At 38.0% G+C, this 24,062-nt stretch overlaps 1 protein-coding gene across 1 annotated transcript in view; it reads right to left on the reverse strand.

Annotated features, from left to right (window-relative positions):
- FAM120B (family with sequence similarity 120B) overlaps nucleotides 1-23,389 on the reverse strand; it is a 51,147-nt gene extending 27,758 nt beyond the window's left edge. Inside the window, exons 1-5 of the mRNA XM_008643306.2 lie at nucleotides 22,340-23,389; nucleotides 17,792-17,972; nucleotides 11,649-11,744; nucleotides 4,550-4,722; nucleotides 443-535 (exon numbers count right to left, since the gene is read on the reverse strand). Of these exons, the coding sequence (XP_008641528.1) occupies nucleotides 443-535; nucleotides 4,550-4,722; nucleotides 11,649-11,744; nucleotides 17,792-17,972; nucleotides 22,340-23,359 (1,563 nt within the window). The 5' untranslated portion in view covers nucleotides 23,360-23,389. The remainder of the gene's footprint in view (nucleotides 1-442; nucleotides 536-4,549; nucleotides 4,723-11,648; nucleotides 11,745-17,791; nucleotides 17,973-22,339) is intronic.
- Nucleotides 23,390-24,062: the final 673 nt, after the last annotated feature.

The following is a 24,062-nucleotide window of genomic DNA, read 5'->3' on the forward strand; positions in this document are numbered from 1 at the left end:
TGGTTAGGTTTACACTGTTTATATTCTCCCTCAAGCAGCAATACCAAAATTTAATTTAATCTAGTGGTTTTCATACAACCTATGGCCAAAACTAAAATCCTCCTCAGTAAAAAAAACTGAAGCAATGTTGTAAGACAGGGTTCACTGTTACCAATTTTTCATCAGATGGAAGTTTGGAAGCTAAGGAAGGAAGAAATCTGAGACTAATTTGCTCACTCTAGGACTGCAACCACTAGAAAATGTCCGTTCCATTTTAATTTCTTGTGTGATTAACAAATATAAGCATTCACATGAAATGTAGCACATTAAAAGCCTCTATATTTTCCATGACCCCTAGCTCCTATATCTGTAAAAAAAATTAATGTAGAATGATTTACCCCTAGAATATTTATCATAATGTTACCATGAGTATTTTATGCTACACAATTATTCCAGTCCATACCTGCAGGCCTGTCAGTTGAGCTGCTGACTTCCCTTTGAGGCAGAGAATGAGTGCCAGAAATGCATTTAAGTCCTCCAGAGAGAGGCTACTGACCTAAAACAGACAAAAAATTAACATATTATCTGAAGGCTCTGAAGAGGAGCTTTCTGAAAATTGAATCCTCTTGTTCAAGCACATCCAACTTAGAACAGTGACCTCATGTAATGATGACCACCATGAATGCATCATCTAGGAAAACACACAGGGAACAAAATACTTTCTTTCACAGCTTGAATGAAGTGCATACCCCAACACTTGTGTATAGTGCATACACATGGACTTCCACACACCAAACAAAATGCCCACCCTTCATTTATTCCCTTCTCCACGTCCCTTGGAGTTTCTTAATAACAGGAAATTTCTCCCTCTCTGTAACATCAAGCATAGTAAAAAAAAAAAAGAATTAAAAAAAATTACTCTGTAATCAAGACACAGGATAAAAACCACCTCAATGAGCCACAGACACAACGACCATTAGGATTTTCTAAAAATGCTTACACATTTATCTGTGAGAAATTTCAAAAATATTCTAAAATATTTCAATTACCTATTTTAACCTAAACTTCAGGATTTATCAAAACATATTTGATTTCTTTCAGATTTTAAGGCTGCATATGGAAGCAGGGAAAACTCAAAACAAAAACCTGAAATGTTCAAGTGGGGAAACAGAAATGACAATTCCAAATTTACATAACAGTTTACTTCTATCAGCAAAGGAGGAATGGGCACTTTTTCTGCTGTGAAAAAGGGTTTTGAGATTTTGCAGAGGCATGTGATCAGCTCAGAAGAAAGACAGCACCTTGAGACCAGCTGGGATGATTCCATGACAGTGCCAGTTGAGTTCTAATCCTTTCCCTCCTCTTATGAAACACTATAGATTATACATGTGCACCAAGACCTCATATCTGTTACAACTGTCGAGGACATACAGAGAGCTCCAAAGTGAGATCCATAAAGCATTACAAATTCTTATCAATTGGAACTTGAGGAAAGGTTTCTCTTGCAAAATGTGGAAATGTGCATTGTGGGCCTACAGAACACTTAAGAGGCTGCCTAAAACTCTGCATTGCCTTTCTTTTAACAGGTTGAATATGGGGAAATACTGCATTTCAGTCCAGTAAGAGTTTCTATTTAGTGACAGATAAAATGGAGAGAAAAATTTAAAAGAAAGTATTGATGTAAATCAACAGGGAAAAGAAGCACTGAGAGGCCATCTATAATTATGTCATTCATTTTTTGCGTTAGAAGGAGTGACCCATTCTTTCCTCCTCAGGATAAAAATCATTCAACCACTATTCAGAAATACTTTTTTTTTTTAAATCAGGCCCTACTGCTTGTCCCACTGTAAAATACTTTCCCCTCTATGATGCTGTTAAATCTTGCATAAAGCACAAGAATGTGATATCAGAAACATTTTAAGCTTTGAAAATGCTCCTTGGTATTCATTAACTCCACCTGTCTGCTAAGATCTGATAATGGCCCTACTTTACCCTGTAATTCAAGTCAGGTGTCACCTTTGTGTAGATGGCAACAAGAGAGGTTTACTAAACCTGCACATTTTATACACTGAAATAACAAAAAGTGACTTTTATCTACAAAACAATTCTTAATACTTGCACAATTTTGTCCTAAGAAAAGGAAATCAAAGATTGATTGCAAGTACAACCGCAAGAAAATGCCCCTAAAAGAGCAGATCAGCCAAAAATGCTTATGAATGTAAAAACACTTCTTTAGAGAAATATTTTATTCAGTAATCAAACTTGGTGACTTATCACAATTCCACTGTCAGATTTATTCCAAAACTGTTAGAGATTGAAAGAGAAAACTTCCCCTTTGTCTGGAGGCTTCAGTTTGATTTGAACTCATTCCCACCTTTCCCAACTTTAAAGACAGACCTAATGTTTCGTAATTTTTTTCACTATTTTTGTTCCTAATTTGGAGAATATTCAAAAGGTACCATGGAAAAAGATATTTTTCATATAAACACTTTTTTTACATAGTTAATGTTTGTTTATTGGAATTTTTTCTCTTTCAAAAAATTCATCTAAAGTTTTCATCAAATACTTGCACATACATTCCGAGGAAACCAGATGGGTTGGTCAGTGTGCTGGTTCCTGTAAAACTCTTATTTTTAGCTTAGATTAAATGATTAGTAATGAAATTTTTAAGAAGTTTATTCTCCCTCACACGAGCTGAAGGAAGACTTGAGGCCTGCCTCAAGGCAACCTACGCTTTTCTCAACTTGAATAATTTCTGAGGAAACAGTTCACCTTCCTTCTCTAATAAAAATTTAAGACTAAAGTGTAAAGACAAGAGTCAGGTCACAGTTAGACAAGCTTTGTTTTCTCAGCTATAAAACAAATGGAAGCAATATGGCCAGCTCAAAGCATGGCTACTGACACTCCTGCCCTCATGTTTTCCTCTCAAACATCCCAAGAGAACAAACAGACAATATAGAGAAATAATCAAAGTTTAAAATAACTCAGCAATGAAAAACATTTTACTCCAAATTGATTCCCTAGTCTAGCTCACGGGGTAGAGTGCATCAGTGCAACTCAGTGGGCAGAAGAGAATCAGGAAAATGGGGCAGTTCTTGAGAAGCTGGCACTGCCATGAAAAGCCTTCCATCAAACGGAGCCCTTTCCATGATCTCTCCGCTGTTATTCCTGTTGAAAGCAAGAGCTGTAAATCTGGACTCTTCTCTGTTTATAACAGTAGCCATTGGATTATAAGTTCTGAAAACCATTTTCCTGACAAGCTTTTTTTTTCTTTCTATTTTATTAATATCCTGTGATCAAAGTTCAGTAAATCCACATTTCTGTAGGTGTTCCATCCTGTTACTCCTCTTCTTAATCCCACTAAAGAAACCCTTCTCAAATGATTTAGTTATCATGCTATGAAAGGGTGCACAGAATAACTAAATAAATAAGTGAAATAGTGATAAATGAAACTGCATTTTCATATCCAAATAGGAAGAACATTTCAAGTATGTTAAAAGGTAGGTACATGATATATATCTTGCTGACTTCAAACTGCAAGGCATGAAATGATGTTTAGTAAGTATTATCTTCAAAAAATTTTCAATTTGTATTCTGTTATACAAAAATTAAAGAAAAAAAGACCTATATGGATCATTTGTGTAGTTCCCATATGTACTTCCTCAATATGTCATCTAAGTTTGAGTAAACACATGAAGGGAAATGAAAGGAAAAGTCAGGGAGAACTTGTTTTCATGTATCACACACCAGTACAAGTCTGTTATTGAGGAAAGTGAAATCTAAAAAAGCAAAACAAAAGACAAAATGCAGTTCAGTTTAAGTACAAGTGAAGCTGAGCTTATCAGATTAGATAAAAGCATAATTTGCTCTTCCTCAGAGAGGAAAATCTGCTTGTGAGATCACCATTTGAAATGTGGCAAGTCCAGACAATATATTAAATACCTAAGAGAAAAGTAAATAATGAAGCAATATTGTATTTAATCTTGTGTCCCTTTTTATTACAATTCAGGTAGCCTGCAGGTTGCCAAGTATTTGGAATTATAACAGAAATGCTATCTAATGATCCCCTATTACTCAGAATTTAATGAGAAGAGCCATATCCTCAATTCTGGCTTTAAAATTAGTAGACTGACAAGATGCTGTGAAAAAGCAGTGAAAGCTGACTACATATTTATACTGTTTGCACAGCCTACACAGTCACCTGAGGGAATGTCTCCTTTTGATGACATGAAGGAAACACAAAAGGAGCAACTTTAATTTACAAACAGGTCCCAAGGAGCAGGGGAAATCCTCAGTTTATACTCTCTCTGCTAGACTGCCCAAGGGGTTTTGTCATGGGCATGTGAGAGTTATGATTAGCTACTAAAAACCCCAAGTATTTCTTGAACAGGATGGTGCACGTTAAGCGGAGTAATTAAAATTACTGTAATGCAGTACGATTATATTTGATCAGCTATGCCTACAGTAAGGATTAAGAGAAATGCCCAGCACAGGCTAGCAAAAACCAGTTTATTTGTCCTTCGTATCTATCAGGGCTGACAGCTGAGGAAAAAGCAACTGTCCCTCTTACCTGCATCATCAGATAGGCCAGCAAGCAGCAGAATCCTGCAACAGGTGCTTCCAGAGCTTGGAGTTCTTCCATCTCATCTTGAAGGTAAAAGCATGCCAGAAATGTACTATACCGTTGCTTTTCCACGTCAGGCCCTTTGGCAAGCCACAGTGTTTTCAAATTAGGTGTTCCACCTACAAAAGAAATCCATTATTTTATTTTGGCAGCAACAAGATAAAACATGTCGACCTCATTACAATCTGAAAGGAAATGAGTGATCTGCTCTTGGCACTTGCAAGGACCACAGAGTCAAAAATAAAATGTATTTGACAAAACTTGCATATGAAAAAAAAATTAACAAAAAAAAAAGGCCTGTAATTTAAATAAAATTTATTGAATATAGTCGTGTTTAAGCAGAGTGGACTGAACTTAATTCTTACAATAGCACAGACAACCTTGAGACAGCAGGCATTTAACCTATGCAAGGGCAAAGTTTGCCTACAAGTGCCTTCATTCCCTTGGCGATCCACAGGATTAAAAGAGGCTCACTTCATCACAAAACAGTGATTCGGCAGAGAACGACCAGATCTGTTTCTTCTCTCTCTCCCAGACTTAACATACCAGGGGTCCCCGAAGGATCCTCACACGGTCTCCCTCATGGTCACCTGTTCTAATGAACACACTGGTCACCTGTGCTGCTTGGTGGGGCTCACGCATCCTCCACCAGGCACTGTGTGGGCATGCCTGCTCTGCAGCACGCTCCCTCCCGCTTGGGAACAAAAACCCAGGCGATCTGGTATTTTTCACGTCCTAGGCTACTGTATGAAACGCTGTTGCAAACACACAAAAGAACTGTCATCAGTTATGAATAATGTATCTTTCCAGACTTTCTCTAGTCTCATTCACGCTTGTCTCTAAATCCTTAATATTTACCCCATGCTGCCATCTCCCAGCTTGTGACACGTGTGGGCTAATGCAAAATTTGCTCCTCGTTTAAATTACATTTAATCTGCTATCAAAATAAACACTAATGCACGTGAAATAAAAACTAGGTGTGAATTTTAAATGTAGACTAATTAAGCTACATTTGGTAACACCTTTTCCTTTTTTATGTGACATGCAGCAGCTGCAGACCAGTTAGGAACACTTGGTGATAATAAATGGTTAAAGTGACAAGGTGCTGAAATCTACATAGATGATGTTTATTTAGCCAGGAAAGCCCATTAACCAAATGGCACTAATTCTTTGGAGAGGGAAAACTAGAAGAAAAGTTAGTATTTTCTTTCTTTATCTCCCTGATGGATGTTTCCTTTACTATTTTTAAGACTAACTCTCTTGTCAAAAGTTTTAACCATAAAAAGAACTACTATCATACCATCCATAAGTTTCTAACCTTATTTCTATGGGAAATGTATTATTAAGAAAAAATACCAGTTGCTGGATTGGAGGTAGAAATGCAGGTAAGAGATAACACAAATAGTGGCAGTGCGTGGAGTAGTACAGACAGCACAGTAAGACCCACATTACTGGTTTTGATATTGGTTAATTGCTGCCTTAGGAAAAAAAAGAACAGCAGAGACTGACTTCCAGGAAAAAAATCAAATAAAACATGTATGAAACCAAAACAGAGCCAACTTTTCCTACCAAGGCTAAGCAACGCTGATGTGTGAGACAATCTGTACATGGGTAAACTCAAATAGTTTTAATGGTTTCTGTATACAAGGAGATATACCAAGAATCAGTTAAAAGGAAAGTTCTCTTTTGTATCCAGGGGCATACCTATTAATAGAAATCCTTCTTTCTCCAGAGTAAAACCAGTAACTGCATCAATATTCAAGATTGTAGATCTATATTGAGAGAGCTCAACAAAAAATTCGAGACATCTCTTCCACAAACAGTTTCTTACACTTTCAGAAACATCTACTTGTGCCTGGGGAAAAAGAGGTACTGATAGATCATGAGTTATTTACTCTGGGAAAGGAAACTTGATGCTGTCTCATTTTGGAACACACCAATGAAAGGCGCTCTGTCAATGTGTGTAAATCATGATCATATTCATTCAATTGAAAAGAACCATTCCAGAAGGAAGAAAGAGACACAGACAATGCAAGCAAGCACAGATGCTAATTCATGCTAATTGTCTCTCAAAAAAAAAAAATATATATATATACCTAATACATACTATATTTTAAATGTATTTTAAGTTATCCTCTTACTTAGTACCCTGACTTTAGGATTCAATATTTCATTTCTAAAACAAAGCTATCATTCAATCCATCACCTGCAACCTTTCCAGATGCAAAGCACTTCTGCTGTTTTATACACACACAAAAAGTTAGCAGGAATTCTACTTATTTTTTAAAAATCAATGCAAAATCTAAAATATTTATCATTATGGACACTACACTTCAAAGTTCATGATTTCTTTAGGCTTTTTAATCTAAATCAAATTGGAAAGAGTCAGGATTTTCCATATATTCTCAGTACAGCTATAAACTAGTTTTGATGATAAGGTTATCAGTTTTTTCAAAAAAGATAAAACAGCAAGCTTTCCCTAATTAATTGCACTTTTGATGTTTCAAATACATTTTTAGTAAAATTTTTTTGTTTTTGAGTAACCTGATCCTGACTGACAACTTGAACTCTTAACTTCCTAAAACAACTTTAAATTTAGCTCTAAATATGATCCCTGTCTGAAAAATGTGATGTGCGGTTCGGAACCTTATTTGGTGAATTAGAAAGTCATGCTGTGGCAAATCAAAGATGCATGAGCGAATGTAAGGCATACAAATATGGACTGCAAAAATTCTAGAAAAATATTTGTCTGCTGAAGGAATGACAACAGAGCACTAAAAATAAACACTAAAAGTCCTCCTCCCATTTTTTGTCTGCTTGAACAGCCTTTTATTACTGAGTTAGTAAAGATTGTATCTGAGAAGATTGCATCACAAAACAGTGATTCGGCAGAGAACGACCAGATCTGTTTCTTCTCTCTCTCCCAGACTTAACATACCAGGGGTCCCCGAAGGATCCTCACACGGTCTCCCTCATGGTCACCTGTTCTAATGAACACACTGGTCACCTGTGCTGCTTGGTGGGGCTCACGCATCCTCCACCAGGCACTGTGTGGGCATGCCTGCTCTGCAGCACGCTCCCTCCCGCTTGGGAACAAAAACCCAGGCGATCTGGTATTTTTCACGTCCTAGGCTACTGTATGAAACGCTGTTGCAAACACACAAAAGAACTGTCATCAGTTATGAATAATGTATCTTTCCAGACTTTCTCTAGTCTCATTCACGCTTGTCTCTAAATCCTTAATATTTACCCCATGCTGCCATCTCCCAGCTTGTGACACGTGTGGGCTAATGCAAAATTTGCTCCTCGTTTAAATTACATTTAATCTGCTATCAAAATAAACACTAATGCACGTGAAATAACAGAACAGCTAACTGGTTATGCCTGAGAATCTCAATAAAAGACAGAATCGTACCATAAAGTACGGCTGCTTCTGTAGTTAAATAAAACGAGGTGTGAATTTTAAATGTAGACTAATTAAGCTACATTTGGTAACACCTTTTCCTTTTTTATGTGACATGCAGCAGCTGCAGACCAGTTAGGAACACTTGGTGATAATAAATGGTTAAAGTGACAAGGTGCTGAAATCTACATAGATGATGTTTATTTAGCCAGGAAAGCCCATTAACCAAATGGCACTAATTCTTTGGAGAGGGAAAACTAGAAGAAAAGTTAGTATTTTCTTTCTTTATCTCCCTGATGGATGTTTCCTTTACTATTTTTAAGACTAACTCTCTTGTCAAAAGTTTTAACCATAAAAAGAACTACTATCATACCATCCATAAGTTTCTAACCTTATTTCTATGGGAAATGTATTATTAAGAAAAAATACCAGTTGCTGGATTGGAGGTAGAAATGCAGGTAAGAGATAACACAAATAGTGGCAGTGCGTGGAGTAGTACAGACAGCACAGTAAGACCCACATTACTGGTTTTGATATTGGTTAATTGCTGCCTTAGGAAAAAAAAGAACAGCAGAGACTGACTTCCAGGAAAAAAATCAAATAAAACATGTATGAAACCAAAACAGAGCCAACTTTTCCTACCAAGGCTAAGCAACGCTGATGTGTGAGACAATCTGTACATGGGTAAACTCAAATAGTTTTAATGGTTTCTGTATACAAGGAGATATACCAAGAATCAGTTAAAAGGAAAGTTCTCTTTTGTATCCAGGGGCATACCTATTAATAGAAATCCTTCTTTCTCCAGAGTAAAACCAGTAACTGCATCAATATTCAAGATTGTAGATCTATATTGAGAGAGCTCAACAAAAAATTCGAGACATCTCTTCCACAAACAGTTTCTTACACTTTCAGAAACATCTACTTGTGCCTGGGGAAAAAGAGGTACTGATAGATCATGAGTTATTTACTCTGGGAAAGGAAACTTGATGCTGTCTCATTTTGGAACACACCAATGAAAGGCGCTCTGTCAATGTGTGTAAATCATGATCATATTCATTCAATTGAAAAGAACCATTCCAGAAGGAAGAAAGAGACACAGACAATGCAAGCAAGCACAGATGCTAATTCATGCTAATTGTCTCTCAAAAAAAAAAAATATATATATATACCTAATACATACTATATTTTAAATGTATTTTAAGTTATCCTCTTACTTAGTACCCTGACTTTAGGATTCAATATTTCATTTCTAAAACAAAGCTATCATTCAATCCATCACCTGCAACCTTTCCAGATGCAAAGCACTTCTGCTGTTTTATACACACACAAAAAGTTAGCAGGAATTCTACTTATTTTTTAAAAATCAATGCAAAATCTAAAATATTTATCATTATGGACACTACACTTCAAAGTTCATGATTTCTTTAGGCTTTTTAATCTAAATCAAATTGGAAAGAGTCAGGATTTTCCATATATTCTCAGTACAGCTATAAACTAGTTTTGATGATAAGGTTATCAGTTTTTTCAAAAAAGATAAAACAGCAAGCTTTCCCTAATTAATTGCACTTTTGATGTTTCAAATACATTTTTAGTAAAATTTTTTTGTTTTTGAGTAACCTGATCCTGACTGACAACTTGAACTCTTAACTTCCTAAAACAACTTTAAATTTAGCTCTAAATATGATCCCTGTCTGAAAAATGTGATGTGCGGTTCGGAACCTTATTTGGTGAATTAGAAAGTCATGCTGTGGCAAATCAAAGATGCATGAGCGAATGTAAGGCATACAAATATGGACTGCAAAAATTCTAGAAAAATATTTGTCTGCTGAAGGAATGACAACAGAGCACTAAAAATAAACACTAAAAGTCCTCCTCCCATTTTTTGTCTGCTTGAACAGCCTTTTATTACTGAGTTAGTAAAGATTGTATCTGAGAAGATTGTGTTTTTATAAACCGCTTACGTGGTTGCTACAAACAAACACACTTAAAATCCTGTTTATTGTCAACATGAAGGTGGGTTCTATGTGTTGCATGTTTGCAGAGCTACAGAACCAGAGTACATGAGATTAAGTGGATTCCTCCCCAGAAATAGAGGAAGGAAGTATACTATCTGGGATGGAAAATTTCACAACAATAAATACAGTATATTTTCCAGACAATTTGAAATGTAACTACATAGGTACAGTTTATACTTTGTTGAGTTTTGCTTCCTTGTTTTGCAACATGTTCCCAGACCATTTTATGCTGAAACAAAACAGTTGCACAGGACAGACTGATCAATATTTATTCTGCATATTCATATTCCATTTGGAAAATTTCACAGCAATTTCATGTTATCATAAAGCCAATTAGATAATCACTCCCCTAATATTGTGTCAGGGGTACTGGATACTGAAACTACTGTATATCAAATGAAAACTCATTGGTACTTTGTCTGTGTAACCCATTTCTTTCCAAACAATCCTTAAAAAAAGGATTTTGAAAAGGCTGATATCTAAAAAGCAACTGGTTTTCCTTCCTCTTTGAATTCAAAGACTCTAATTAAATATATGAGTTTCAAATTTGAAGACAAATGTGCAATCTTTGGATACCTAAAAAGAAATTTTACTATAAATTTATAAAAAAGTGCCTGCATTTCAGCTTCTGAATTTGGATTTAGACCAGATCAGAACAAGGACTACTACAAAAGGTTCTGGATGCTGAGGGAAGATCCACTGGTAATTACTCTCCAAAAGTTGCATAGACAATAACTTTTCTTAACAAGATGTCAATGGTATTGTATATCAGTGGAACGAATATATTTCATGTGAAAGATGAGAAAAACCTCTGAGCTGCTGATCCATTTGATAGCACATGACTTGACAGAGAGAGACCTGTGAGAACAAGGATGACTACAACAGCATGGGCAAATGAACACCTAGAACAATCTTCCCCTTGACATAACATAATTGTTTACTTCCCATCCTAAACTTATATTGCATGATACAATTGTATATATATATATATATATATATACACACAATTATATATATACAGTACTCAATCTTTTCACTGAAATGTATGACATTTGTAATGTAACATATTTCTCATAACTCTAATTTCACTAAAAGTGTTCATTAATGTGTTTTTTACCAAAGGGAAGAAGACAAAACCACACAAAATACTGAAGTCTTAAGAGAACAGAAACACCTTCACAGAAACAGATAGCCTAATTATTTTTCTTTATTGAAAGTTGGAATCTCTTTCTGGGTTGTCAGAAATGATCTAAAAATGACTCTTTTTTACATTCTCCACTACTCTCATTAACACAGTCTGTCAAACAGCTTAATGGACAAGTTTTAATATGGCCCTACGTACTACTTATCCTGGCAGTATTTAGAACCTCTAAGAAATTGTTTGCATTTTAGAACTGATGTTTGAATTAGCACTGGGTTTAACAAGACACAGCAATAACATGTGTCTCAAAGCTGAATCCTATTATAATTACAAAGGGTAATTAAAAGCAATTACAAGCATGCAGTTCTTTAGCTCCTTGTTCTCCCCAGTCATCCTGGATTCTGTATCAAACATATGATGGATTGCTTAACATCATTTTAGAGAAGTCATTCTTTCAGTTTAGATTTAAACACATTTTTACTCTACCTGTAACAGAAGGCCGTACAGGTTGTATCAGCTCCGGCTGCTTGAGAGGATTTCCAAAATAGACAAACCACTCTTTTACCAAAGGATAGGCTTCACCTAAAAAGACAGAATTGGATCAGTAAGTCAAATGCAAGTATTGACACTAGTGTAACAGCTGGAATCAGCTGTGATCACGATTCTAAAGTAATAGAAGGCATTTCATGATGACTTGTTTGCTCAGCTTTAGAAACAAACCAAGAAAAAATAGTTTTAGTATCTTTATGACCAATCATCAGAACAAATAGAGTTTCAATTATGTACTATAAACACGAGTTTGGAGTGGGGAACTGCAACCAAAAATGTAAGTACAAGAGTCTGTGGAAAACATCCTCAAACAGGCTTAGACCTTCCCACTCCAACGCAGCTCAGGAAGCTCTGGAGGCATGTGGCATAGCTTAGGGACCTGCATGACCTACCTCAGTCTCTCAGCACTGTCACACTGCCACATATCCTGGCAGTGCTTAATATGGTTCACCTCCCAACTTGCCCTGACATTTCTTGTCTCAGGGTTTGAGCCAAAATCTTTATAGGGAGGCCTTGATGGCTATTTGAAAGCTGACAGCAATGGAGTCATCCCACCATCATGCAGAGCTTTTACAGCCCATTGTTCCAGACCTTTTACCTAGCATAAAGGAATTGTTTATACATAATAGTTCAAGTGGCTTTCCTAGTCCCTAACCTCAACCCTGCTCAGCCCCCCTAAAGAAGCCCCTTAAATTAAAAATTTCACTACAGGAATTGTGCATTTAACTACTTGATGCTTAAAAAAACCCAAACAAACCAACCGTCAGAAAAAAAATCAAGCATTTAAGAATTTTTGAAATGCAGACTATCCAATTTACAACAGTCAGCTCAAAATCTTTCCAATGCAAGTCTTCACTAAAAAAAACCCAAACAAACATAGAATCAGTGTTACTATCAATGGTGTTTTGCATTCTGTCCAGATTTTTGCTTATGGTAGCCATGTCATAGTGCCCTAAATTTCCACTCTCTGTAGTCTGGTAAACAGTATGAATTAAAGAGGTTTAGCTAGTCCTGGGCACTTGGAGTAGAGTTTTCAAATATTTTCTTTTTTCTTTCCCTTGTCCCTTTCCAGATTCACAGAATGGCACCTCTAATTTCTTCAAGCTCTCAGCCAGTACTGAAGTAATTATTCTTAAAAATTCCTGCCTTTTATCACCAATTCCAATCTCCCTGAAATTTACTGCACAAGTATTTCTGACACCACGTTGTGAACCCTAATCAACAACTTCCCCTAGATTAAAACAAACCAAAGAAATCTTTCCAACACTGTCCTTTCCTTCTCCACCCAAAAAGGTTTTGTCACACTAATTTCCTGATCTCACTCATACCTCAGTGCTGGAGATAACTGTTGGCATGAATGAACAAGTAGTGTGGTACTGTGCAAGGGCAGAAATTCCTCAGATGTATTTGTAGTGTCAGGGGTGAGAGAAGAGAAAAAGAACATGACAAAATCTGTTTTACAACCCTGCTTCTTCCTTCCTTCCCTCCCCATGGACCTACAGCACAAACTCCCAATAAAGGTGAGGGACTGAAGAACCAACACATGGACTATGAGGGACAGTATTACACCTGGCTTGCCATGCTTCACTGTTCAAAAACTGATGACATTAAAAATAAAACTAAAAATGCCTACCCTAGGAGGAAAAAAAAGCCTTAAGCTGTACATTCCAGTAGCTGAATAGTCTCACATCTTGATTATAAATCACTGTCTGTGATAATGCTATCTCATGAACAAAACCCTCCAATTAAATAACCCAAAGTCACTTTCAGAAACATTCTGATGTTTTAGCATTCGGTTTTAAGATTTAGTGTGTAGATTACTCTGCTTTATTCAATTTATTCAGCTCACTCAGACTCCTGAATTTTAGCCTGGTTTCTTAAGGAGGCAAACCTAATACAATTAGGACATCTGTCTTATAATTAATTCAGGGATACACTGCTCTGTTTCAACTAAATCTGACAAAGGAGAAGTGATTTCAAATGGATTAAAGTCCTAAACATTTTGTGAAACTGGAGACTCAGCTGACAGAGGGATCCTATTAGGGCACCAACTGAACAAAAGGCAGGAAAGCCAACTTACCTGCTGTATCCAAACAGACTGAATGGTAAATCAGTACACAAATAGCTGTAGAAGAGCTAGAGCTGAGAAAAAAGGTAGATGGGATTTGTGAAGGGCAGGAGGCAATAGAGAACATGCTTAGGAACACTGTATGTTGCAGGAGGGAGTTGTCAAGGTCATGAGGAGAAGTTAAGACGGTAGAAAGAAGCATGGAAATAGAAGAGCTTTGCTGGGGGGAAGCTGGTGGGGAGCATTGCTCTTTGTGAGTTCCACAACTCACAGAAAAACTTACCTAAGTGTGTCTTGATTCTAAATACCAGTGAGAGATTATTTTTTACATCAACCATTGAACTCATGCACAGTAAAGAGAGAAGTCAATAGGAAGTCTACAGTTTCATTCTTTTAATGTTTGTGAATGTAGGTACAGGACATAGCACCACATCAACTAAGTGCTTTTCACTACTCTGGTCCATTAGTAACAAAAGTATATTACTGTTCACATAACCAGCCAAATAAATACAGCTGACAGCAAGGCCCTGCAAACTGACAGCACACTAACATACCAAGAACGAAATGGAGATATGATTACTAAATGTCAACCCTCCCTGCACGGAAATGTCTTGGGGGAAAAAAACCCACTAATTTTTCAAACTTTTTCCCCCACAATGCATATAAAGAATATCACCAATGAAATAAAAAAAAAATAGCAGTTCCTTTGTTTAAACAGATTCTGAATGACTTGTGAAAGCACTGCTTAGGCAGCCTAAGGAAAGCTTCAACTATGTGCAAATCACAAGACAGTTGAAAAATGTTATGTGTGTTCCTCTACACCTGTAACAATGCCAGCTCTCCTGAGCAGTCACTGGTGATAAATGGCAAAAATTCTGCTAATGGACTGTTTTTGACAGTGTCAAAGTGAGGATCAGTCTGGCCTGCTAATGTTAGAACTGGGAGTGATGCCAGGACTTCGAGGAGCTGGCCATGGGCTCAGGCTACATTACATAACCTCCTAATTGGCAGTGGCCATGCAGGTGCAGGTATTTCCATGGACTGCACCAGTGCCAAAACCTGCTGGCTTTGTTCTGAACTCTTTGCACACATAAGGAAGAGCTTGGCTGGCTGATCAGGGTGTATTATTTACTGTTATTTTCCCCTCCTGCTTGAATTTTTCCCAAAGTACTTTTTCTCGGAAAGATGCTAAAGCGTTGGCAATTTATATCACTGTATGCAATATTTCACATACTGATAAGAAATAGCTCAATTAATTATAAATGTACTTTTGAAATACACAGGCAACAAACGCCATGTTATCAGAATCACCACCAGCCCCTTATTTATTTATGTAGGGTCAAAAATAAGGCTGTGATTCTCCAACATTTCCATGAGTAAAGGTCCACACATACTTACCATACATCCAACTATACCAAAGGCAATGTTATACAAGCAATCTTTCAGCAGCATCGCTATCTTTTACAGGCAGGCACTGATTTGTACATTCCCACTCTCTCCCATTCCCTCGGGGTGTTTCACCACAGCTGTTTGTGGCTACACAGAGCCAGATAGGGAAACAGAACCTGGTTACCTGGCTACAAGAAAGGCAGGGAAGAGAGACAGAAGCTATTTTCAGTTTCTCAAACTAGGCCACCACACAGCTGCACAAACAGCTGCACCAGCACAACTGAGACGATGCACAGGGACTGAAATGAGTGGCTGTGCAAGAGAATTATTTTAAGTGGCACAGATAGCAAAAGAAACACTTATCCCACTATGACTTCAGGCAAAGTGGCATGGTATGGGCCAATGGTTTCAAAGGATATGACATCCTGCTCCTATGGATTTGTGGGTCTCTTGGGCACCCTTGGAAATCTCAACCTAGACATTCAAAACTAAGTTTCTTGTTTCAGAGTAGGGGAAACAGTTTACATTAGTTTTAACCTGTTCTTACTAAAACTGTAACCACTGCTTTTAGTAAATGTTGGCTGCTTTGTCAATTAACAATAAATAAGCAGACCTGCAAACTGCAAAGAAGTCAGTTTCCACCATATTTTAATTGACAATATTAAGGAGCAAAACAGAGGATCACTAGCACATACATCACCACAGCGAACTGGAACATTGTGTAGAGTTAGTTGAGTTAGCTTCAAATGTGCTACATCAGCAGCTGTATAATGGCAGCAGACTCCACATGGACTAATTTAATTGGTTGTCTTGTTCCAGTAAGCTCTTTTTTAATGCTAATCCAAAGTGATTCTACATTATACTGCACCTTACATACAGAGTAGACTACTTCTTCCCATCCTATCCCTTATCAAATTACAAAACCCAGGCAACTTAACCTCATCTGAGGGAAACTGGCAAAGGTTTCTACTTACTTTGTAAAGAAAAAAACTTCCTTGTAGGTCTAGCAGTGAATCCATAAAAAAATAAGGCTTACACGTACTTATGCCTTCCAATACAGACTGTGACTAATGATCTACATTCTTGATTTAGAAGCAACTATACACTGGAATAAACAAAAACCCCCTTAACTACTAGGAAGTGACATGGTTAAAGCAGTTGAGAGGTAGATGCATGCACTGAAAATGCAAATTTAATAGAGGCACCCATGCAGACACAATCTACCTACCTTTCTGGAAGGGTTAAGGATTGAGGGTGTACTATGATTTACTTTAGAAAATTATCTCTGGAATTGGAAGCCTGAACTGAGAATAAATAGCACATGCTATCTGTGGTTTTATTCTAAAACTGCTTTCTTAAAAGAAGATGACTTTTGCATTAAAATTTCATTTTCAATATGACTCTAAATAAATGTTTCTGTATTTCAATTCTAATTTTCTTTGAGTACTAAAAACACTGTAACAAATGCAAAGGTGCCTATTACCCTGCCATCTTGCAGCAACAATTGTTAATTAGGAATTTTGGTCTGAGTTTTTCTGAAAACATCAGTGAATATCCTGCTGCTTAGATGAATAAGTAAAACCCAACCAAGTTATAATTATATACAAAATTTAGAGGCAGTACACCAAAAAATGAAAAATGACAGATGTGCATGATTACTGCTGAGATTTTTGTTATTCTCTCCAAATTGCTATGTAAACTCTGATTCAGTTTTTCCTATCATGGCACAACTTCAACCTCTGACTGCTGAAGGAAGTCATGCACTTAATTACCTTTTTGTGCCTTTCTAAGCAAATAGTTTGAATACTAGGTTTGATGGCGGTGCACTTTCATCAATAAAATGTAAAGTGATTACTACGGAGAAATCAACACATTGAAAAGAAGAAAAGTTCAGTACACTTTTAATTTTCAACTCACTGGCTGAAAGACACTGTAAAGATAACACTTAACTAATGGAAGTCTTAAGAACATGAAATTGGTCCAAGGATGTGAATAAAGAACTCTCTGTCTTCAAGGAGATGAATGCAAGCACAGATATGAGTACCTGCTACCCAATCTGTTTATTCCGCTGGATAAGGAAATTGTATTTTCTTCCACTTGGATGAAAAAACTAATAATTGCTGGCATGACTACTTGCATTTGTATTATTACAGTAACTATATTTGACTGTTCTGAAAATTGCAGACTTAGAATCAACAGAAGGTAAAACTTTAACAGTGCATTACTGTTCTATAAAAGTGTATTACAACTCACTAATTCATCCAGAGCCACACTTATCCAAGAACCATTAGGTTTCATATACCCTCAAACTTTCAAAAATCTCCTAAAGATCATTGTTTTGCTCAATCTTTTTATCATTAACACCTATCACAACTTCCCATTTAGCAAGGAAAAAACCTCCACTTTTAAGAATCATGTTAAAAGCACTGAAATGGAACAGCATGTAGAAAAAGCCCCACAGTTTCACCTCCGCATTTTCTCTTACTTCCATAAGATGTACATTTCAGCTGCTCAGAGTTTTTATCCTAAATGCTGATGCAGCCACTGAAGCAATTAATTCAAGATTTCATATTTCAAAATTGAAAGTACACTTGAAAAATGGTGTAAGTAGTTTAATCCTTACCTTTTCCAGATTCCAACAAGATAGAATAAATATGCTGGCGAGCAGGGCGGTAGATAAGTGCCTGTCCAGGAATCTCTGTATCATAGTCATCTTCCAAGGAGTTGCTGCACTCAATCTCTCCATTACTCAGGATATTGAAGATTGAATAATTTTCAGATTGGATATGCTGTTCTTTGGCTAACTGTTTGTTCAAAGAAGGAAAGAAGGCATTATCTCCAAAATTAAGAAAAATCAAAAACTAACAAAATGTATTCACTGTTTGAGGAAATAGATCTTTCTCTATCAGTAGAAATGGAGGGAACAGCCAAGGAGGCAACAAGCGCTTTTTCAAATAACACCAGTATAGTATATTTTCAGACATCCCTCTTCTTGTGGACAGGAATCCCCAGGAAAACCATGATTGCCTTTCTTAACTCCTCATTTAATTCTTAAAACTTGGGAACTTGAACAACAGTTTTCTAGAGAGTAATTATTCTTACAAGGAATTCTGAATTCCAACATAGCTGCCCCTCCTTTGGTGACCTGAAAATGTACCTTCTCACTTTAAACAGTGAGTGAAGGCATGACAAAATACAAACTTATGATATTGCAAGATGAACTATATAAGACAGCTGTATTTCTTTCCTGACCTGACTTGGTGTAGTTTACATTCTGGTAAAATTAGAATACTTAACTTCATCATACTTTCACTTTGCAATAGCTCTTCACTGTGGAAAGAAATGAAATCTACTCTAGTGAGGAAAACCAGGTCTGCAGGCGTGCTGCTGAAAAGCAGAATTAACAGCATCACCCAGGCTGCACATTAACCACGCACTGGATGCAGATGCATCTGGCTGGAGCAGCTGGCTACAAGCAGCCTCAGTACCAACAGGGTCTGCTGGTCTGGAGCACCCTAGATGAGAAAGCAACAAAGATGCTCCCAGGCAGTGCAGAATTCCAACCAGTAACACTGGCAATCTGGACTGGCCAAGGGCAGAGCCAGATAGACTTTCTACTTCATAACCCCAGACCAAAACTCTGGGGGTGTTCAAACAGCTGAGCGGAGCAAATTATTTCCATGGGGTGCCACTAATAAATTCTCCAGGACCCGTGCCATATGGTGAGCAGGCACTTACGTTTCTGCTCTGCATTCCCTGCATGTGTTGTGCTATCTGTACTATTTGGTTTTTGCCATCCACACAGCTATCACAGACTCTTTCACTGAGTTACTGGACCACTGGCCAGAACCAAATTCACCATTTCTGCAGAATTCCAGTATCTGCAAACCTGGGAACTCAGCTGGTGAAAGCTGCAGTCAGTCACTGGGTCATTATTGATCAAAACTAATTCTACTGAAATGTCATACTTTCTGTGTACAGTGCCAATCAACAGAGCACTTATACAATAAATCAATGGTTTCCCTGCAAGAAATACTTTAGTATTCCTAATATATGTAAACACTGTAATCCCCCAAGTATACTTTTGTATAAAATAAAAACAGAGCATCAAGTATTTCTAAGCATGATTTAAATGAAGCACTGAACTATTTCACAGAATCCAGAGATATGAGATCAACAACACTAGTTTATTGCAACTTGCCAATCATCTACACATCCTTATGTACTGAAAAAACTACAAGGTGATTTCAAACGTATTGCTGTATTCAATGTCTGTATCTTGAAAAATATTTCTGATTCGTACCTACAATCAGCTAGAAAGTTATGCTCTTCTGAGAGAAACAGCACCATGAGGCTATGTCCTCATGGTTGGAATTGAGCTTTGTGTGTCATTTACGTGCAGTCCAGACAATGTGCAAGGTAAGCAGAACTACAAATGGGTTTCAAAATATGAAGCAAAGCACACACATTACATATACAAATATTTGAACACTTGTAACAAAAACAAAAGAGAAGTTAACATGTCTAACGTTTTGACTGTAATTTCCTTGACCCAGGGACTGGCTTCATGTAGGATTCATGCAACAACCGTGAGGCACTCCTCAATAGAGTTTCTAAACATTATTATTTTATTAGAGCAGTAGCTCAGCATGATGCTTCAGAACTCCAACCCTTCAAATTAAAGACCAAGACACGAAATAATGACCACTTGTCATAAAGACTGCATGGTACATTCTCTTAAGGAGTAAGGATACTGCCACTATTGTCCTGGCCATAATCCAACCTAGATAATTGCATTCTGGCTATTTTTTCCTTGCACTTCAAGCATAAAGAGTCTTTTTCAGCACCTTATTATGATGTATGGCTGCTGATTTTTTAAAATATCTTCTATTTAACTACACCAGTCAGAAGTTATATGTATTGTGTCTATGTGTGGTTAATATAACAGATCAAATATATCTACAGTTTAGCTGAAACGAGCATTGCATAGGTTGCAATGTAGTTCTAAAATGTTTTGGTCTTTTTAGAAAGGAAAATGTAAATTATATAATTACTTTAGAGTAATATGAGGAAACAGAAAAATAGTTTTAAAGAAAATGCTCAAGATAAGCAAGAGGAAGAAAAAAAGTTTCTGTGTTTGAAGTCTATACAGACCTAATAAAACAGGGAGTAACAGATGGTTAATATAGGGTCTAAAATACACTTCCTTATATAGATTTTTTTAAAAATCCCAATGTTATCTTAATTGCCATGAATTTACAGAATTGTACTCTAGACTTACCACCGTTCCATAAACTCTGATGCCAGGTAGCCCATTTTCTATCAGCCAGGCAGGCCACCCTAAGCTAATACATCCAATTTCCCAGAGTGACTCAATCTGACATACAGTATCTCATCGCAACACCAGTGCATCCCTGTCCGTGTGGGAAGCCATAAGTAAAACTTGCTACTGCAGACCTGCCCTTTGGGAATTAATAAACCCAGTGAAGTGCTTTTGGGTCATTCAGGGACAATGAAAACAAGGGTAATTTAACCTGAACCAAAAATCACAAAATACAGACTTACAGCATTTGACACTGTCCTGTACAACATCCTTGTCCCTGAACTGGAGAGGCACAGATTTGACAGCTGGACCTCTTGGTGGATGAGGGACTGGTTGGATGGTCGCTCTGAAAGAGTTGTGGTCAATGGCTCAATGTGCAAGTGGAGACCAGTGACAAGTGGTGTCCTCAAGGGTTGGTAGTGGGACCAGCACTGTTTAACATCTTTGCCAGCAACACAGTGGGATAGAGTGCTCCTTTGGCAAGTCTACTGGTGACACCAGGCTGTGTGGTGTCATCGGCATGCAGGAGGGAAGGGATCCATCCAGAGGAATCTGGACAGGCTTGAGAGGTGGGCCTGTGCAAACCTCATCAATTTCAGCAGGGCCAAGTACAAGATGACGCTCTTGGGTTGGAGCAATCCCGAGCACAAATACAGGCTGGATAGAGAATGGATTGAGAGCAGCTCTAAGAAGGGCTTTAGGGTGTTGCTGAATAAGGAGCTTGACCTGAGCCAGCAATGTGTGCTCACAGCCCAGAAAGCCAACTGCACCCTGGGCTGCATCCAAAGCAGTGTGACCAGCAGGGTGAGGGAGGGGATTCTCCTTGCCTACTCTGCTCTGGTGAGACCCCACCTGGAGTGCTGTGTCCAGCTCTGAGGTCCCCAGCATAGCAAGGACTTTGACCTGTTGGAGTGAGTCCAGAGGAGGGCTGCAAAGACGATCAGAGGGCTGGAGCACCTCTGCTGTGAAGACAGGCTGAGAGAGCTGGGGTTGTATAACTGGAGAGGAGAAGGCCCTGGAGACACCTTAGAGCAGCTTTCAAATAGCTAAAGGGGGCTACAAAAGAGCTGGAGAGGGACTTTTCACAAGGGTGTGTATTAACAGTATGAGGGGAAATGGCTTTAATCTGTCAGAGAGTAGCTTTAGATTAGATATTAGGAAGAAGCCCTTTGTTGTGAAGGTGGTGAGGCACTGGCCCAGGTTGCCCAGAGAGGAGTTGGATCACCCCTGGAAGTATTCAAGGCCAGGCTGGATGGGGCTCTGAGCAACCTGGTCTAGTGGAAGTCTCCCTGCTCAGGGCAGGGGTTTGGAACTAGGTGATCTTTAAGGTCCTTTCCAACCCCAGCCATTCTACGATTCTATGACGTGATTCTGTAGGAGTTTCCACATCTCCACCATAAGAGCAATTTCAAGTTCTGCATTCTTAGCACAGCTACATTTGATACCTCAACTGCATGTGCCAGGCACAGCCAAGCAAACCACTGACCAGCTTATGGCTGACCTGTGGGTTCTCAAAGTAAAAAACAAGCCAATACACAAATCATATAAACATGGGAAATCATATAATACATGGGAAGTACATTTCTGTGCCCAGCTGCTGGCCTATACAGGAGCTGCTCCCCATTATTTGACCTACCTGACACTTCAAAAAGAGAGAAACCACGTTTTACTAAATGTGCTGCATCTATGCTCATATTAATGCATGCAATACTCCTAACTGGGGGTCTACTTAACAGACAAAAGATTTTTGCACAAGCAAATTTAAATCGACAGGATTGATGTACTCATTACCAAGTTCCATTAAGTAGTCATGGCCATAAAGTGATCAAGTTTTAAAAAACTAGTTACCTGAAAGATTTCTTTATCTTGACAGAGAGCTGACTGTTGTTGAAGGGATGACATCTGACAATTTATTACATTGGGAGGAATCCATGGAGACTGCTGCCCAGGCAAAAGATAGGAGTTCACTCCTCTGTAAAGCAATGACTTGTCTGATCCCAGAGGTAGCATCTCTTCCAAGTGTTTCAGGCTGCTGTATGAGCATGGAATTTTTGAGATGTAATTTGCTACAGATAGCAGTATGTTTGTTCTTCTGTTGTAGCTGTTATTCCTGTGGGGACTGGTGGTTAAACATTTGTGCCAAAAGCCTTCCAACAGGCTTTCTGGAACAACATCATTGCCAAGCAAGCATGCAAAGAGAGGAAGGTGTGTTGAACTAATACCCAGTACATGGCAAAGAACTTCTCGAGAGTACATAACAGTGACCAGTCTGTCCAAATGGAGGTTCTCAATGGAAAAGTAGGGACATGTATTATAGATGAGGTAGTCACTATCTTGCCCCAGAATTCCTATACAGTTGTGCTGCAAACCATATGCAGCCACCTCAAAGTCTGCCTCTTGCAATGTGCAGACTGTTTTTTGACCAAGTGATTTCAGGGCAAAACGTGTAAAAGTAGGCAGAGCTGAAGGAAGAACAAACATTTCTCTCCCTGGCTGTTTCCTGTGAGTCTTGATAAAACGAAACAATTTGGCTATTTCCTCAGTATTCTTCATCCTCCGTTTGATCCACTCCTCTCTCTTTTTCTCTTCTACCACCCCATCAAAGTAAAACACCAACTTGATGCCAGCTGCTATAAAAGCATTGATAAAATCTTCTAAAATGGCAAGGTACTCCCGCCACTGGCCACCACACACCCAGGATTCTGGTGTGTACCAGCGTCTAACGCAACTCATGGCATCTACTACGATAACAGGTGGGGAATCAGGATGATCGATGCGATGCTTTTCTGCCATTTCTCTCAGATCTACTGTTTTGCACGCATCAGGGCAAACTCTTGCCACAAATCCCTGCAAGCCTCTAACACCCATGGCTGATCTTGGAAACTCACAGCAGTCTGAAAGAAGAAAAATAAAAACAATGTTCTAAAATGCAATACTGAGAAACAATGAAATTCTACAATAATAATAAAAGAAGCTGCTTGGAAACAGAACTGGGGTTTTTTTCTTCTTTTGCTGATAGCTCATTGTCTTATCTTGGCTTTTAACAATTTGAAATGGTTTACTTCAAATCAGCAAACTAAACGTTAAGTACTCATTCATTTTCCTTTCCACTTCTGTTTATCACTGAAAAATATAAATATCAAAAGATTCTCATAAATATGACCAAACAAAATTCATAGATTCATTGAAAGAGTAAGGTTGGAAGGAACCACAGGGTCCAACCTCCCTGCTCCAGCAGGGTCATTCTAGAGCACATGGCACAGGATTGCATTCGGACAGTTCTTGAGTATCTTCAGTGAGGGGGATTTCAGGTTAATAGCATACAGAAAAGTACAGAGTACTAGAAAAACAAAGATAGATTTTGTTTTATTAAAAAATATACATGCTTATGGTATTCAAAAGGGAAAGAAAGGAAGGCGAGTTAACAAAGTATTGTGAATACACAGCTTTTAAAAGCATTCCCGAATCCTATCAGTTAAAGACAGAGTTCTGAATACCACCCTCTTTAATCACAGTTGGGTTTGGAAGGGGCCTTTAAGGACCTCGCAAGGTGCGGGAGCCGCTGCGCGCA

Source organism: Corvus brachyrhynchos, unplaced genomic scaffold (assembly GCF_000691975.1).
Source record: "Corvus brachyrhynchos isolate BGI_N302 unplaced genomic scaffold, ASM69197v1 scaffold70, whole genome shotgun sequence".
In the NCBI taxonomy this organism is placed as follows: domain Eukaryota; kingdom Metazoa; phylum Chordata; class Aves; order Passeriformes; family Corvidae; genus Corvus; species Corvus brachyrhynchos.